Source organism: Lagopus muta, chromosome 3 (genome assembly GCF_023343835.1).
Source record: "Lagopus muta isolate bLagMut1 chromosome 3, bLagMut1 primary, whole genome shotgun sequence".
NCBI classification, from domain to species: Eukaryota; Metazoa; Chordata; class Aves; order Galliformes; family Phasianidae; genus Lagopus; species Lagopus muta.
The window spans coordinates 42,528,794-42,547,887 of NC_064435.1; the positions used below are offsets into that span (position 1 = coordinate 42,528,794).

At 40.9% G+C, this 19,094-nt stretch overlaps 1 protein-coding gene across 5 annotated transcripts in view; it reads left to right on the top strand.

Moving 5' to 3' along the window:
- Positions 1–19,094, top strand: part of KLHL14 (kelch like family member 14) — a 69,530-nt gene that overhangs the window by 29,939 nt on the left and 20,497 nt on the right. For all 5 annotated transcript variants that reach the window (XR_007375769.1, XR_007375770.1, XM_048939470.1 and 2 more), the window contains exons 4-5: positions 14,416–14,505; positions 18,929–19,007. Coding sequence is in view for 3 of the 5 variants with exons in the window: in XM_048939470.1 (XP_048795427.1) it covers positions 14,416–14,505; positions 18,929–19,007 (169 nt within the window). In the remaining 2 variants the exon portion in view is untranslated. The remainder of the gene's footprint in view (positions 1–14,415; positions 14,506–18,928; positions 19,008–19,094) is intronic.

The following is a 19,094-nucleotide window of genomic DNA, read 5'->3' on the forward strand; positions in this document are numbered from 1 at the left end:
GGCACTTGGGAGAAGGCTACAGTGTGCAGGATGTTCAGCAGGGTGCTGGAGCTGCCTGTGGATTCTTGTGGGCTGGGATCCCACTTCTGGTTTAGAAAACAACTGGAAAGTCTCTTCTTCCTCACAGAAACATAGCTGTAAATGTAGCACTAAACTACTGCAAGATTCATGAGTGCACATGCTTTGGGTATGAGGAATCTCCATTAAGAGTGCAGGTGTGATGAACTAGTCACTGACCTTGGTTGGTTTTCCGCTGCCCGAGGAAGGCAGACACCAGAGCCATCTTCTGAGTCCCCAGCTGGAGCTGTTCTGGGTAGGCAGCAGGGACTGGTGCAAAATTACCAGGGAAAAGCACAAGCTCAGGATAGTCTGAGCTTTTAGAGATAAGAAAAGTGAACTGCATGCACCAAATTTATACTGCTTTGTGAAACCTGTGAATGAAATGTACTTAAAAATGATTCGGAGCAGCCCAGAGACACTAAAAATCTGGAGACGAGGATTTGATTTGACCATGTTGATTGTTCCTATGTGCCTTTGTAGCATGTGGATACAGCACCTATTAATTAAACTCAGGCCCTGGACCCACTGGGACCTCTGAAACAAAGGAAAACCTGAGAGTGTACTAGTTTGAGCTAAGTCACAGAATTTCTTCAGGTATCCCTGAACTGTACTGCAACAATTTTAGTACTCACAGTTCTACCCTGGGAGCGTTCCCACTCAGAGCAGCAATAATGCTGCCCTTTGTCATGAGCCTAAAGAAAGCCTGAGTGCCTGATTATGATTCTTTCAGGGAAGTTCCTGCTGAGTAAAATTAGCAGCACTGCCAAGAGTTTTATCTCTGATCTTGCGCATTTATGTATTAAGACAAAGCTTCATGATTTGGCTGATTGTTTTTGAAATGGGAGGGCTGGATCTCACAGTTGAAAATTAAAAGTAAATCGAAGGAGTGTCAAGCATCTATAGAGTCCTGCAGTTAGCGATATGGACTGCAATTTTTAGAAATGTTTTGGGTTATCAGCAACTTGTACCATGAATGCACGTTCATGAGTACTGTGAAGTACCTTCATTGACATTGTGTATATGAACCCTATGTTTTGCAATAGAATTGTATGTCTTTTTGTAATTACTCACGTGCTTTACCTATTGCAGAGTACCAAAAAATTATTATGTTCAAAAATGAAGCAAATAGAAGAACTTATGATTTGAAAGCCTATAAATAGCTGATTATATGGTACTGTCTTATCAGACTCAAAGTCTGAGGTTCAACTTTAAGAACTTTTTGGATAGTAAAGGTATTTCTTTAGTAGAAACACCACTCTGTTTCGTGGGGTCACTTTAGTCAGTGCAAAATTTCAGTCATATGGTGTGCATATTAAGTATGCTGGCATGAAAAATAGGCTGATTTCACCAGCTCATTTTGTAGGTATTTGCAAACTGCTTGTTTGTTATCAGTGGATTTTGTGTTTGTTTGTTTGTTTGAGTCTAAAACCTTTGTAATTTCTTATAATGAAAGGATTGCAGGAGATCCAATTCACCTATTTTTCTTCAAGGCACAGCCACCAGTTGAGACACAGCACGTGCTTGTGCTCGTGTTCCTAGGAGGCTACAAATGTGAGGTAAAAGGTGCTCTTCTGAACGATTCTAACCAGTGTTTTAATGTAGGTTGGGCCAGTGGCTTTTTTCAACTCTTAGAGGCTATAAGCAGTAGCTGCTGCCCAGCTGATATGTAGATGAAAATTTTTTGCGTCATTTTTGTAAAAACACATTTATTTTAACCAGATGTGAACCAACAACATCCGTATGAATACACATGAGCAGATGCACTTATTTGGGATTATATTCTATCTTTAGTATTTTTATGGAGGCTGTGAACACATCAAACCAAATGGGTCTGCGTTAATGTCCAACAGTGATGCATGCAAGAAGAATTGGGGGTATGCTTACTCCAGTCTGTGGTGCAGATCTGTGGTGGGGATTCCCAGCAGCTGCCCTCTGGTACGAGTGGCTTTCCATTGCTGAGTGGGAGGAGGATGAAAAAGAAAAGACCAGCTTCAAAACGATCCTAGTTTTTTGCTCCTCTTCTCTTGACCACTTAAAAAAGGGTGAGGAGTTTGCGGGAGATTGAAGGGCAGGGCTGGGACAGAGTGCTATAGAAGTGATCTGGAATACCTGCCTTTCATGGGAGACTGGAAGAAAGCTGGATGATGGGAAGGAGTGCTCAGTTGTATTTGACTTGCAGGTTTGATAATAATTAGTGTTACTGGGATGGATGATGCTGTATACCTCTGTACATCACCTCTTTAGGGAGATGAGACGATAGCTGTAATTATGGTTTATCTTGATGCAATCCAATTTGGGATTAGCCTTGAAGACAGCTCTGTGTTTCCTCTGGCATAGAAGAAAGAACTATCTTGGAGAAGTTCTGTAGGTTATTTTTTTGTCTCTCAGAACCTCTTTCCCCTTCCCTACTCCTATAATGAGAAAGCACTCTTTGTCAAAAACAAGCATGTTGCTTCCAGATCATTATTAGAAGAGAGAGAGGGTGAGAGATTTGGCAGTGTATTGGCAGGGAAGGGAACTGTGCCTGCTGTATTTCACTGGGACTGGTGTGTGGAAGAGAAAAGCAGATGTGTGTGGACTGCCAGCAAAATCGCTGAGTGATTCTCACTGCATTCTGTGTGTTTCTGTGTTTCGGGGAGCTAAATCAAGACAAGCCAAAGCAGGTATGACTGAAAACTGTGCCAGAACCTGAGCATTCCCAGAGCCCATCATAGCTAGTGGAGATGGAGGGGCTCAGCATCCAGCAGGATTAATGCACAAAGCATTTATTGAGTTGTTTTTTTGTTGTTGTTGTTTTTGTCTGTACTGTGTGTGATTTCCTCCTTTTCACACTGAATGCGAGGAGCAAACAGAAGTTAACTGCCTGGGAGGAAGCTGACTGTATCTTTTTTTGTGCTGCATTTCACCTCTTTGTTTTTGGTTGGCTGTGAAACGTAAAGCCAAAATATGATGGAAATGGTTTTCCAGAGGGAGGGGGAAGGCGAGAACAACGCACACCATCTAGTGGCTTAGCATACAACTACCGGCTGGAAGGGAGAAGGGCAAGGAAGAGATGCGACAGGATGAGGAGGACTCCTGCAACTCTTGCCGTGAACTCGATGTGCTTTGGACTCTGTAGCCCCAAGATGGGTGATCCAGAAATGCTGGAGCAGCTGCGGGGTACAGAAGCCACTCAGCTGTCTGTCAAACCAAGAGTGTATCACACACAGATGAGTTGCGCTGAGCACAGGTCACTTGAAAAGAACATTAGAAAGCTGGTGACATCAAGCCCTCTGAATTGGGAAATATGAGAATTAAGCTGCTTCTGCAACCTTAATTTGGCCTCTGTTTGCTTAAGCATTAAGATACAATCTCTACTGATAACGCGTGCTATTCTTTGTCATGTCAGTGCACAAAAGGGACTGTGCTGAATTTCTGCTCGCAGTATTCTTTCTGTGTTGTTCAGCAAGTAGATCCAGTCTATCATACATGACTAAAATCTTTTTCCGAAGACGGAATTTTTCCCCAAGGTTTCCTTCCCAGTGTTCACAACAACAGGGTCTGACTGATTGGCATCGGTTAGTGTATTTTCCCACATTCGCTTTGTGAAGAGCATAGTCAGTCACGGTTAGAATTTTGCAGTTAAGGAATAGAGGTGCAATGAGATCCAAGTCAGAGGTACCCTTTACTTCGAGGGGCACATTTCAGGACCCTTTCAGACCTTGCTTTCCTAAATGCCAGTCTGCTTCAGTTACAACAGCACACACAGACCGCTCTGGCATGTTTGACACAACGGTCAGACACACAGTGGCTGTTCTCAGAATAGGTGAAGTGGGTAGCTGTGGACAGCTAGCTTTAGGGACTTGCCTAGCACCACGATAAGAGTGTGGCACAGGCAGGGATGAAGTCCCAGAAGTGAAGCAGCCTATTGTAATCTGAAGTCTTTCTCAGCATCGTGTGTTTCATTCATAGGGCAGCCCCATCCCCTCTATGGGGGCTATGGTTACATGGTGTGTTAAGCTGCTGCTGTTTTTTGAAGTTTCTTTGTACCCAAACCCCATCCCGTGTTCCTGTCTCCTTTATATCGCTGCTGAAACTTGTTCAACTCCCAAGTGAGCTGGCTTAGGGCATTAAATCAAAATGAAACTATCCTCTCTTGTTTTTTGTGTTATTTTTCTACTAGACTATTGCTTTGAAAGGGCTCACTGAGGAATGCCAAGGAGAAACTGTGCTGGCGTGAAGGGGGCCCTGGATTCCCTGGTCTCTAAGAGGGGCAGGCCCACGAAATTGAATGGTGTCCAATCAAATGGTTTTGTACCATGTGTGCTGGGGCTGTGGTTAATGCAGGCTTGCACTGTTGCTGATATACCAGTCCTTCCCATATGGCCACATGTTTTGCTCCATCACCCTTTTGTCTATGGGTCTCTGGTGTTTATGACTGAGTCCTCAGCAAGATAGGCAACTGGAAAGTATCAGGGTTAGGCTGTATCAGCATAAATATAGAGGTACTGGAGGAACTGTGCACTGCTGCCTTTCATACTGGTAGTCCATAACCGCATCTGCTCATTGTTTATGTAGATATGAACGTGATCTTGCTTTTTCAAGGTATGCTGAGAAACAGGCACATTGCCTAGGCTTTTTTTTTAGATATGCTGTAGGCATTTCTGTTTTTTTATTTAAGGCAGTTACTGAAGACAGTGGAGGCTAGGTGCCCTGGGAACCAGGGAATGCAGAGAACACAAGCTTTCACCAAGATCTGCTGACAGCAAAGGGGTGTCAGAAGTCCAAGATTTGGGGCTGTGGGTCAGTATGTGTTACTATATTTGTAGATGTGCCACCTCTTCCTCCAGTCCTGGTCCCTTTTGCCACATCTCCTCTGATGTGACCCACCTATCCCTGTTCTTTTCAATTTCATTCTCTTCTTGAATTTCATCTAGGCTCCACCAGGTCCTTGTCCAAGCCATGGTTGCCAGCACAATGGGTCCTGGTTTTATTTTTGTCTCATCCTCACTTTCCTACACCAGACTAAGTTAAAGTCATGAACAATAACTTGCAAATGAGTGTCTTTAACAAAGATTGCAAGACACTTGAGGATACTTAGCTATGTATTTTTTAGGTATTTGTGATTAATTATAACAATTATTTTTAATTTACTATAATGTGCATGTCCAATCCTGAACAATATAGTATTTAAATTAACCTGACCTTTCATCCTGTTCATCAACAGTCCATGGCCACGCATGCATATGATTTGTGAATTATAGATGGTTCTGTGTGAACATGGTTCACTGCGTAAATTTTGACACCACTTGATTTGAATAGCAGCTGCTTGTGCTATTTAGCTCAGTATTTAACTTAAGATACATTGTTTTGCTTCTGGATTTTCCTGAATTTCTAAATTCACAAAGAGTTTTTTGAGGTGACAGAACAAAATATCTGGTATGAATGCTCGTATTTAGTGGATTGTCCTTATCTTCATGATTAGGCATTAAAACACATTGTTAACAGCATTTTTTTTCCTGAAAATATAAAGCAGTGCTGTTATTATAGAAAGAAAAAGAAATCTAATATTAATTTAGTCCAGATTTATTCCTGGATATTTTTTTTAGTATACGTTCTCATTTCATTTTCTCTGTACAGGTGTACAAAATAAGTGGTCTCAGCAAATTTTACATAATTTGCTACACACACCAGATTTCCTTCTCTGAATTACTCATGGGTCTGCTATTTGCCTTCCTTGGGACTCCATTTGTGAGGAGGGGTTTAGGAAAACATTTTAAATCTAATTTCTTTTGGAGAAAACACTCCTCAGTTTGCGTGCATATTCCATTGTGTCCTTCTGTGTTTAGTACATTTTACAGTTGGCTCTTTTGTCCACTCTGAGCAAGATGAATGTTATAAATTATATTAATTTCTGTTTGACATGAAAGTGCGTCAACACTAACACACTTGATTTCCTGGCATCCTGATTTTGATGATGAGAGCATTCATTTCTTCCAGGGCAACTCTTAAGTACTGTTTTTCTCATGCTATTAGTAGGGATTTGTAGAAAGGGGAAAGTCTGGGCTGCAGTCCTTGCTCAGATGGGAACATTTTTGCCTACAGGTGTGTGTCAGTGTTCAGTGAGGGCTGCTGGCTCCAAGAAGACAGGCCATAACAAATTCCATCCAGGAGATGAGGCCATAGGACTTGACACAAGCTAACATGTACCTACATAGATCCATCAAAACACTGACTACCTGCAGCATAGATCTGAGATCAATCCAGGAGTCAGAGCCAGAGGTGGGCTTGGAAGCGAGCACACCTGCTGTATAACGCAGTCCAGAATTGGGTGCCCAGGCTAAAATGGGGCTCCTTGGCCCAGGGCAGCTGTACTGGTGGAGACCTCAAGCTGGTCAGTGCCAGTAAGAGAATGTGCATGTCTTAGGGTCAGACAGAAACTGATTTACAAATGGATGTAACTGGACACAAGCAGTTGGCCTTAACCCACTGCCCCTGGTGAAGGACTTTTTTCCCGTAGTGCTGCTGGAAGAGGGGGTGCATGTCCTTTAGCAGCCATCTTAGAGGATCTGAAAGTCTCCTTTGGGGCAAAATAGTATTTCTTTCTGGAGCTTTCTGGCAACTCTGCCGTGGTTTTATCCCATCAGGGACTGTTCATCATTTCCTCCATGAGGAGATTTTGTTGTATGAAGTGTCACATATGAATGTTTCATCCTGAAACTATTACGATGTGACGAGATGTCATTCCCCAGTAATATATGTCGGGCTCTACTTTAGAAACCATAAATCCAGGCCCGAGTAGGTATACAGCATATTCTGTTGGGAAACAGCTGTCACTGAGATAACATTGCATAGCTCACCATGGTGGACAAAAAGTGTTGCATGATAAGCTGTGTGACACCAGGCCAGGAGAGTCCTAGAGAGGACCCGGGTGGGCAGTGGGTTGGCATGTGAGTAGGGGATAACAAAGCAAGAGGAGCTGTTCATGGCTCCTAAAACTGTCATTTCCAGTGTTCCCATAGGATCGTATATTAGATCCCACTGCTCTGCTTCATGACAAATTGGGTGTATTCATTCAGATGAGCTTCTCAGGGACTGCATCAGTAGCTCAGCTGAAAGGAGTTATTTCCATTAGGGAAGAGAATGGGGAAGCACTGCAGAGCGTACATAAGTTTGCTGTGCACAGTGAGGATTGTGCAAGGACTTTGGTACTGGTGCTGATGTGCAGATGCAGGATTTTCCTACTTGATCAAGACAGTGTTGATCCAAATGGGCAGCCTTATTTTTATTGTTCAAATGAAATGCAAATATGCGCTTGCAGCTTTCAAAATATATGGGTAAAACTTGCTCTTGCAAATACTCAAATATGTGTGCTCCTGAAAACCCAGTTAAGCTTTCTGCTATAGGGTGAGTTTTACTCATGGAAGTAGACAGGTCTGTACTTAGAACTTGCATCTCAGTAACTTTAAAACAATTTATTTTGAGGAGAGCTGTGCATGCCAGCTGTTCCTGATGCTACATTTGCCTAGTCTGGTGCTTCAACATGGGTTTAAATGTCTTGTAGATGCTCACATAAGAAAAAAATTGTCTATCAAAACAATTAAAGTGGGAGCCCTGCTGAAGAAGCCTGTCGCATGTTATTCTAAAGAATGTATCAAAATAATAACTCCTGACATTTAAATGAAAAATATTTTCATTAATGTGGAATACATTCAGAACATGAAATATCTTCATTAGTATGAAATATCTTCTGCTATGTTGTGAATTGTTCCAGGAACCTGCATCTGCTCAGATCACTTTTGCTTTAGTACTTATGTAAATACTTCCAACTGAAGGTAGATTTTAAACTTAGGTTTTCATTTTACCTTCGTTCCCTGCAATCTCAGTTAAGTAGAGGCTTTGTCCTGGATGAACTCTTCTGGCCTCTGCCCATTGTATCTGTAATGGTTTGAAAGGAGTTAATGCAGAACTAGCGTGGATATGAAGAAGTTGGGAAATGTCTAGCAGAGCTGGTAGAGCTCTCTGTGGTATAGCTGGACCATAGATATTCTAGGTGGTTGCCCTAGGAGGTGACTGAGGCACAGTGCTTTAGCCTCACATCTTACGATTTCTGCTCTTGATGACTGCTGTTGGATTGGATGTCCCAAGCTGACTATACTGAGTTAAGCTCAGGCTCCAGACTGGCACTGACGTGTTACTGGGAAAAATGCATAACAACTATTTGCTTGAATTTGAGATGACGAAGTGCAGTTTGACTGCAGATACATTAACAGAGGTGTTTGCCTTTTACTCTTCATTGTTCTCTTCTTTTAACATTTTTTTCATTATTTTTTGAGCTGAAAATACCAGTGGGTGAAAACCTGATGCCTTCAAAAGTCAGTTCAACGAGGCTAGAATTTCATAGTTATTGTGATCAGTCTTTCCCCACAGTTATTAAATAACTAACAGTTGAAATGAACAATTCACAGAGGAATTCTAGCATTTATTTATATAACCTCTTGGTGAGTTATAGCAAGTAACATGCAGTAGAAATGTATAGTCTTCATGCAAATGATTTATGAATCAAAGAAAAGGCAAACAATATTACTTGCTCTCCTTACAGCAAGTAATTGAACCAACTGTCCTCTGGCTAACATTTCTGGGAGCGGATTGGAAACAAAATGTTATGTTTCTGCTATGAGCAAATCACATTTTCCTGCAGTGAGTTTGCAGGTGCCTTCTGTATGGGAATGGAACATCTTCTCACATTACTCTGCCCTCTGGAGAGATGGGGAAAGACTCAGTTTTCAAGCAGCATTTGTTGAATATTATGCATCCAACAAGTTAGGCAGCTAATATTGTGGAAGGTCATTATTGCCTCCTTATATTTTCTGGTAATGATATCTTGGTCCTGGAAGCACTCTCTTCTCTTACATCATCTGCACAGTTCATTAGAGATGATAACCATGACTTTTCAGTGTGTGCTGAGTCTTGAAAGGGCTATGCTCAAGCTATGCAGCATCTTAGGAAGAGATTTCTTGGCTTTCATCACAGTACCTCCTATATCCCAAGCAGCTGAATGTTTCAGGGTTGTGAAAAATCTATGGATTTATTATTTTTTTTTAATCTTTGAATAGAAGAATCCAATGCAGTTTCTGAGAGTTTTTAGCAGAGCAGGGGCATGGTTGTGGGCTGTATCACAACTTTCAGATCACCTGGGACCAGAGCTTATCTCTCTTTCTGTCTTTAGACATGTCATCATTCCTGTTCTCCCTTTTTCTCTGCTGGTTAGTTTCAAAGTGAGGAATCAGTGTCCCTTTGATAATGTATTGAGAACAACCAGATATCATTTCCTAAATGTAGAAAGGCTGCTCTGAAAGTAATGCCTCCTCTTTTATTGCGTTGACCTGTAACACTAGAGGTTGGTGGTATGGCAATAGAGATTGAACCTTCCCACCAATATTCTGCTACATGTTGTTGCCATGTGACAGATGGCAGCAGAGGGGCAGTCTGACAGAACAGCATCAGACATGGAAGTGCTTGTGAAGGAAGGATGTGTCATTGAATTGGCAAAAAATGGCATCCTTTGACAATCATCAATGCACATTGAAAGTTTATGGAGGCCAACAAGTGGATGTGAGCACAATGAAGGGTGGGAGGTGCATTTCAGCAGTGGCGACAGCATTGTCAAAGACAAACCTCGTTCCAGATAGCTATGCATGTCACAAAATGAAGAGCGTCTCAGTCAGCTCATCAATGTGAATCAAGCAGATTGCAGTCAAGGAACTGCATACAGAGCTGAATACCAGCTTCAGTATATTGGAAACAATTGTGTTGATGTTAGAATATTGCAGAGTTTGTGCCAGGTAGGACCTATGACTGCTCACAAAGGAACAAAGAAGGAACACCATATGCAAGTTTTTCAGGACCTCTTGAACCAATCCAAGGCTGAAATTGGCAGTTTCCTGGATCACATTGTTACTGATTAAGAGATGTCATGTCATCACTGTGAGCTGGAGTCAAAACAGCAGCCCATGAAGTGGTGACATGTGAATTCACCATTCAAGACATAGCCCTCAGCGGGTAAAGTGATGTGCACTGTCTTTGGGGATAGGAAAGAGGTGATCCTTCTGGATTTCCTGGAGCCCAGACCAACCACCAGCTCTGACAACTACACTGTGGTGCTGACTAAGCCGAAGGCTCAAACTTCCAGAGTCCATCCAGAGAAGAAGACAACCTTTCTCTTGAATGCAGTGATGCTAGGCCCCATACCAGTTTGAAGATCACGAAGCACATTGCCAATCTTGGCTGGACTGTCCTACCACACCCAGTGTGTAGTTCAGACTTGGCATCTTCTGACTTCCATCTGTTTGGGCTGGTGAAATATGAATGGCATGGGCAGCAATTTCCTAGCAACAACACTGTCATAGCAGCTATAGAACAGTGGGTCACCTCCACTGATACAGACTTGTATGAGCTGGCATGCAGAGTCTTGTTCATTGCTGGCAAAAATGTGTAGCTTGTGATGTTGACAATGCTGAAGAATAGTATTTTTATAGCTGAATATTTGCTCCGTCAAATACAGTTACTGTACTCCTTGTATATGTTGTAGTTTCCATGGAAATAAACAGGAGGCACTACTTTTGGAGCAACCTACGTACAATTTTTGGCAGAAACGAAATAAAACTGGATAAGGCAAGCAGCACACATTATTGTTTGTGGGCTACGTGAGAGATATGATTCAAATTCTCACCATTCAAAAGTTGGAGGTGCCTTTGGAGCATGTTGGCATCTGGCTGACCATAGCTGTTATGATTGAGAGGGTTTTGATTCATGAGCATTGTTTTCGTCTCTTCTGCCTTCTGGATCATTCTCAAGTGTAGATCAGTGGTTTAGTTTCAACCTGGAAAGTGTTTCTTGTTGCATATATGTACATGAAAAAATCCTTCCCACCTTAAGGAGGGTCTAAATTGCATGAGAGAAGGGCTGGTTGGGGCACTGTCTTATCTAGGACTACTTGGACTTGTTTCTTCTCTTGGTCTGAGAGTGCACAAAACTACCAGAGTTTTGGAAAGTGTGTGAGGGGTGAGGGCTTAGGAGATGTGTGTTCTGCTTGCTACTTCTAATCCATTTATGCCTGTCTCAAGTCGTTCCCTGGCACCTATCACCTTGGTAGCTGAGCATGTTTCTCAGGTGACCATGGCTTTTTTTTTCATCTTTTCATCTGTTTAATAGCCTTATCTTCTTCTTGTAAAATCTTACTTTAATAAAGTTGAGAATTCTCACACAGGATTATAAACATGTGTTATTAAATTTTAAATCTGTTTTGAAAGTGCCTCTATCCTACTCCCTCCAAGTAAAGTGACCTTTTTAAATGGAGGGAAGTGGGTTTAGATGACAGTCATGATAAATGCGGTCATGTTCACTCAATAAAATAAGGCCCAGTGCATTTGAGGATAAATCAGTGAAATGTACAGCCCCACCTGTCTGTCTCCATCATTCATTTCCACTGTCACTTTCACAGTGGCTGATGGATCACAGTTGCTGTAAAATTAGACAGCCTTTAATCTCATTTCATCCTGATTAGCTTCTCCTTACCCTTTCCCTCTAACTCACTGACTGACACGCTAAAAACTCACACTGGGCTCTGTTTGAGCATGGCGTACAAACTTCTCTTCAAATACCCTTTTTGCGGGGCAGGCAGGTGTTCCACTGGCTGGAAATGGAAAAAAGGAGAGAATGTGATTTTCGCACGATTAAAGCAAAACAGCAGACAAAGGCTTATGCAGAAATAATGGAAGCAGCAGTCTGGGCAGTGTGTGTGATGGGCCAAATTCTTCCTGTTACATCCTGGCAAGTTCAGGGAGTTTGTGAAGATCTGCCGCTACCAGAAACTGAATTAGCAAGATCACTAGCATGTAATTTTGACTGTATCTATGAAAGTTAGCTCCTGTACAGATGTGTGTTCATAAGGAATTATAGCTTATGACAGAAGTTCTCAGGCGCTTTCCTTTTATAGCAGTCTTGTTAATTGCCCTAGTTTTAATTTCTGTGTGCAATTCATGATTGTGAGGGACCCTGAAAATGATCAGGGAGAAAGGTGCAAAAACTCCCTCAGGTGCTGACAGCATTGCCCAAATACCACCCTCCTGTCCTGGGAAAGCTTCTCTGGGGCTTTTCTGTGAGCTGCAGATGTTAGTTCAGGTCATTTGGGCCCAATCCCCCAACAGTGGGAACGTTGCCATTGAGTAAAGTGGGAGCTGGGATTAAGCCCTTAGTTTTTGAGGTTTAATTATCATCGTAAGTGTGGAAGTCTTATTGCATAGTTTATATGCATGGAAACAGCAGAAGAGCTTAAAATATAATTTCTTCCTCTGCTGGCCCTGTTTGTGTCAATATGGAGGATAAATAAAGTATTTTCAAAAAATGGAAATACACCACACGAAAAATATGCATGTGTGCTGCCTGTACACCAAGTCTTTAATAAATAAATACTATTCTTCAGTCAAATTGACTGAAGGAAGAGCCTGACTCAACCTCTGTCTTGGACCTGATTTGAAAATACTGTAGCACACTGGGATAGGTAGGAACTAAAGACCCTGCAGACTGGTCTTGGAGAACCTCTTGTTGAGAGGAGTGATCCGAGAGGCATCAAAGGAGACAGCTGACTTCTTGTGGGAAGTCAGATTCATTCTTTAGTAAAAACTTCCACAAAATCCTGGGAAGTTCAGTGGGTTTGAGAGATTTTAAGATGGGAAAATGTTTGAGATTAATGAGTGGGAAAAGCACGGTATGGGTACTAAGAAAATAAAAATCTCTGTCATTCTTTATCCCACTGCGGGAATCTATAGGTAGTATAAATTCTTCAGCATTGCCTAGTATAGGATTACATTCCAGCTTTGTTAAGTTTGCATGTAACAAATGACAACAGTTAATAATATTCCATTGTATTTAGCTGCCCAATTTAAGAATTGCTTCACTTACATGACTTTCAAGAGTGCAGTCTATGAAAATGATATTTGACCTTTACTAAAAACGAACCTTACATTTTCATCATTGCCTTGGCAAAAACTTCAGGAAGAAGCTTAAATGAGCCCCCTTGATCTTTAAGAGCATGTGTCCTAAATAACAAAGCTGTGCTCATTTCTTATTATTTTTATTTGCGTGTGCTGTACTGCACAAATGCACTCTGAGAAAAATAAAAGATAATAAAACAAATGAAATGAGAGATATATCAACCAAAATAATCCAAGTGTGAGATAGGCTGCCTTTTTTTTTTTTTTTTTTTTTTTTTTTGGCATTGGCAAAAGAGCACAAAGTAAGAGCTGGCCCTGAGTCATATTGATTTCCCACTGCACTGGTTTCCTAAGTGCTCTGTTGATCCGTGTCAAGCAATAAGTTCCCTGCCTGTACATGCACATCACCTCCCCATTTGTCCTCACCTAGATTTAAGGTACCCATATGATGAGCTGAACAAGGACATCATTTTTCCTACTGGTGTCACTGGGCCAAAACTACAATATGTGGTATGATAACTAATGCTGCCTAAGTTTTCATTTACCATATAGAATCACTGGTGCTGTATGCCACAGCACAATAATATATGCATATTATGTATGGATAAGCCCTTATTTTTGTGTTTTAATACTTATGATGGAAAATGTAAGTTGAAAAAAAAATAGAATATTGTGACTGTGTTTGGTCTGCAGTAATTCCAGTGTCTCCAAAAAGAAAGGATGCCGCAAACCTAATGCCACAGTTTTGATCTTTGTTAACAAAGGGCTTCTTGATTAGATGAATAGGAGATGTGTGATTGTGCTGCTAATGACATTGTACAGGAAATTAAGCGTACACATTTGGAAAAGGCATTAAATCAGCAGGACCTTAATTTAAAAACTTAAAACTGTATGGAAATGCAGCTTGTTCATTGCTGTGTAATAGAAAGCTACTGAACACACTGACTCTTCTTGTGGAAACATTACCAACAGAACAAAGCTGGGCTGAGGTTTTTATAATGTTTCCTAGCATACCAGGATCCCTAACATCTGCTTATTCCAGGAAAATATCAGACAACTTCACTCATTTCAAGATTCATTTTAGAGCAGCATATATATGTGGGGGAGGAGGGTGGGGATGAGGAACCAAAGGGCCAGCATTCCTGCTTTATTCAATTATCTACAAGATCAAATAATGTGAAGTTGCTAATAAGCATCTGTTTCTGCTATTAATTCATCAGACATACATGCTTGGGGTGGATGCCTTCTGTTATTATACAAGTTATATAAATTATATACAAATTCCATCATGGTGTTGTATATGGTGTTGTATTTTGTACCTTTGGAAGTTTCTATGGAACCCATGCCCTGAGCTGATAAAGAACTCTCTCTTTGCTTGCAGTTATGCCATATAACAGTGCGCATCATTGCGTCGTGGAAGTGGAAAACTTCTTGTTTGTACTTGGAGGAGAAGACCAATGGAACCCAAATGGTATGTACACTGTATTAAAAGACATGGGCAGCATCTGCCTTCCTCTGTCTATCTGTCTGTCAGGTCAGCTGATGTGGTCATTAGTAAGTTATTTTGAGGACCTGTAGCCAAATTATTGAGCTACCAAAGGCTACTTTCAGATATTGATGTAATAAATATCTGGTTCTTCAGCATTAGCATCTCTGTCATTCATCAGCTCCCACGTCCCTCGAGAAATGCCACAGGCAGCAGAACAGACTCTTTCAAGTGCATGCACCAGGCAGCAGCTGTTAAGAATTTTAACCTTCATTTCCAGTCTCCTTCCAGTCATAATATAATAATGCAATTGCAGTAGATGAATGCTTCCTTTCTATTGTCAAACCAGATACTCGCAGCTAAAGTTGTTAATGTGTTAATTATCTAGACTGAGATTCTTAAACTGGTCCCTTTTTTAGTCTTGTGCAAGAGCTTCTCATATAGATTATCTGCTGCTACCTTATTTGATTTGATTACTTCATAAATTTACTGCAAAGAGAAATTAAACAATTTAACAGGCTTCTGAGCAAAGCAAAAGGAGAGTACCATGCCTTGCAAAATTCACAAAATAGTCAAGACGTTGTTAAAAAGCTTGCACATGAAGAAAGAGTTGTAGTTGTAGCAGCCTGTGTAACAGAGATAATTATGACTGAGAAACCATAAAACAGCTTGCAGGTACACATTTTTACTTTAAAACACCAGAGGATCCAGCTGAAATTACATATACTGCATATATTTTATTGTGAATGCCCCATTTCAGCATCTGCACTAAACCAAATTATAGAAAATTGTTACATCTGTTCACTTCCTAAAACCTGAGACAAACAATCCAGTCCACCCTAGAAACATATTTCCGGTGTAGTTAAAATATCACTAAGTGTTTTGGGAGAAGAGCCCTTCAGTTCTGCAGTTTGAATCTCCTTTATGTTATGCTATATTACGCAGGAAGTACAGGGGCATAATTAATGGTAATTATTATTAGGAGTATCAGCCACAGCCAACAACTGAGGGCCCCTGTTGTGCTTGGTGGTAAGCAGATAACATAAGGCAGACCTTGTACCAGTCAGTTTTTAATTAAATAGCCATGTCATATGAAGGACGAAAGAAAAGACGAATAATTATACAGAATTTAAAGATGTGGAAACTGAGTCACAAGCTAATAGAGAGTTGTAAGAAGAAGTGAACGCCCTGTGACTGAGACAGGACTTGAACACATGGTTTGTGACATAGATAGCACTCAAATTCTAAGGCTGCCTGGATCACTTCCTGAGCTGAAGGCACGTGCAGCAGACATCCAACAGCTTCCTTGATCAGTGAGAATCAGAGCTGTGATTTGTCCGTAGTGAAGTTACAGTGAAGGAAGTGGGAACATTATTGATGCTGATGTCTTTACAAACTTACCCCAAGTGAAATGGATCCTATTTGTCTCAAAAATTAGACCTAAAAATCATAATTTACATTCAGAGATATTTTTGGACTAGCTCTTTTTTGAAACCGATTTGCTCAAAGTATGCAGCTACACGGGAACTGCTCACACATACTCACTTTTGCGTAAAGACCTTTGCCTGCTATCCTCATAGAACAGAAGGGTCTTCAAAAGAACCTAACTTGAGCTTTCCTGCCAGTGCATTTCAAGGATTCCAATACAGATGGAAAGGTGCCAAGTGTTGTTTCAGTGGATAGTGGCAATGGAAGGAGCATTATGCATTTCTTTAGGCACTGTGCCAATTCTTGGGAAGCAAGATGTACCCCAAGGAGTGACCATGCACATTCTGTGCTGCTCCTCTGACTTCCTGACAACCTAGGGAGCATGGTGATATTTCTTCTCATTTTTTACATCCTCCTATGGCATCACCTTTCCAGTCACAAGGGATCCTTGCATGAGTAAACGTTGATGAGGGCAGGTTGCAGAGCAATGGCATGGATTTAGGACAAACATTTGTAACCTTCAGAGCCCTTCACCTTTTGGCATGGGTGCAGAAAACTTGCTGTACAGAGCACAGCAGCATCTGCCTCCTTTTCTCTCATTATCTCAATTTACTAGTCCTGATTTCTGTTTACTTCTCACAGTTTCTGCATTCTGACAAGTGCTTCATGGCATGTGCAACCCTATTGACTGATGAGCAAGACAAAAATAATAGATACAGTTGTCTTTGAAACTGAATTCCAAAATTAAATTGGAATGAAACCATTTATACCAGGCAGCTTAAGGAGGTTATCAAATCCTTTTCCTGCCATCACAGGCATCATATAGTCCCATTTTGTAAATTTTCTAAGCTCCATTTGAAAAGCAGTTGGATTTTTAGCTTTCTCTACTCCTGTTGGAAAGCTGTTACAGAATCCAATTGCTCTCAATGACTAGGAGCCTTATTCTAATTTCCAGTAAAATGTATTCTTTGACTGTCTAAATCACCTTGTTCTCGTGCCAGAGTTGGCCTTTAGCTTAATAGCTTTTCCCCTCCTGGAGATTTGTTCCTCTGATGTATTACAGGCAGCGTTCCTCTTCCCTTTCAGCTTTTGTTTTGCTGGGTGCAACAAGCCAAGTTCTGCTGGAGTCTATCTCCTGCCATAAGATAAACATCTTGTTCTTCTTGTCATTCTTGTGGATCTTCTTTGTGCCCCTTCCAGTTTGATTTCATCTTCTTTCCTATGAAGTGACCAGATCTGTATCCTGCATCCCACTCTATTCCCAATAAAATCTCATTCTACTTCGTGCTGCACAATCTTCTACATATGTGGGATTTATACCGAATATGTGCATGACACAGTATGTTAAGAGGCCAAGGTCTCCAGATCAGAGCGTTGTAAGACATGAGTGAAAAAGCTGCCATATAGCCAATGACTTCTGAAGTCCCAAGCAACTCTGAAAGATGCGGTAAGAGCAGAAACCTCCTCACAGGACTTGAAACTTGTGATCAATACTTACCTTGTATTGTAATCCCGCTTTCGTAGTAGAAATAGATGAATGCATGTCCTAAACAGTGAGACCTAGCTGGTCAGGTCCTGCTATTTTACTCTTCATTGAATTTGTAACTCTCAATATCTATTCTTCTAAATTGTCATTGTAGACTAAAGGAATTCAGATAGGGACCAAGAGCAAAGTCTACCTTTTCTAAACCCAGTGGAAGAATCCCATTTTCCTTTAGCTTATGGGGCTCTCACCCTATACTCTGAGATGTGTTTGAGCAGTGCTCAGCATGCAGCAAGTTTGGTCCTCAGTAGGCACCATGCTGGATTTGGAACACGATACATGGCAAGAGAATGAGTTTGCTTCCAGATAGAGTACTCAATGCTTTCTTTATCTGTAATCTTGTAGAACGTGATCTTAAATGATTATGAAAACAGATTCTAGCTGTATAATTTTTCTTCTCATCAGTCTCCTGATGATCTATTTGCACATGCTGAACTAAGAGTAAAATGCAGCACGTAAAGTAAACCAGTCCTACAGAGGCTTTTCCGATGCAAAAATATTCACCTTGTAGAATACCCAGTGACCATTTATAGAACTGTGACATACGCAGTTGGGTTATTCTGCTGTCCTTTGAAGCCTCTAATTCAATTTTTTAGTCACACTTACATAAACAAAGGTTTCTTTTTCAAAGGTCCTCATCTGTTGAAGTCTCAGGTGTTACAAGAAATTGCCGTACACTCTCTTGCTTCAGTTTTCTCGCTGTGATGTCAATCTGCATGTAAAATAAAATGAAACCTTAGTATCGTGAAGACATGCATACAGTTCTTGGGTTTGACAGCAAGGATAAGCTAGTTAGCCAGCGTATGTTGCTCATGTTTCACATTTTTGCTAACACATCTGGATAAGATTCTAAGAGTATATTCCCCCTTCGATGCACATGTGTAACTCCTAACTTAACACTGAAAGTACATGGTAGAATAAGCCATCTAGTGCAAATACTGCATACCCCATGCTGATGGCTTATGAGCCTTCTAGTTACTTGCTCACTGTTTTTTACTGTGTTCCACATAGAGGTGAAGAGAAAGAAATGCGTATGTTCTCCCTATGATATTTTACCTGACACAAAACACTCTAACCATAAAATGCTATAGGGATATTCTCTTTTGGGCAGTAATTTTGTTTAGTGCTGTGATTTACTGTGGCTGTGAAAGTACCACAGCATCTATAAGTAAATTTAAATACATGTTTTCAAGATCTTATTACAGAGAGCAAGAATAATCTCTATCCACTTTTACTGCTAACAATTGCTAATTCAAACCTTGTAGTGCCCCATTTGTTGAATTATTACTGTACACATCGTGTAATCATACATTGTTGTAAACGGGGTAACCCTTCATAAAAGCTGGCAACTTGTGAAATATATGTAATTTATAATACAATCATGATGTTAAATACATGAAACAAACAGCTGAGTGTCAAAATAATCTATCTTCACAGGGAAGCACAGCACAAACTTTGTTAGCCGATACGATCCCAGGTTTAACAGCTGGATACAACTTCCACCCATGCAAGAGAGGTAAAAACCTACATGTTTTTCAATATATGTTTTATCATCCTAAGAACAGCAGAAGTTTGTCTTAGTGTGGGGATATAAGGATGCCTA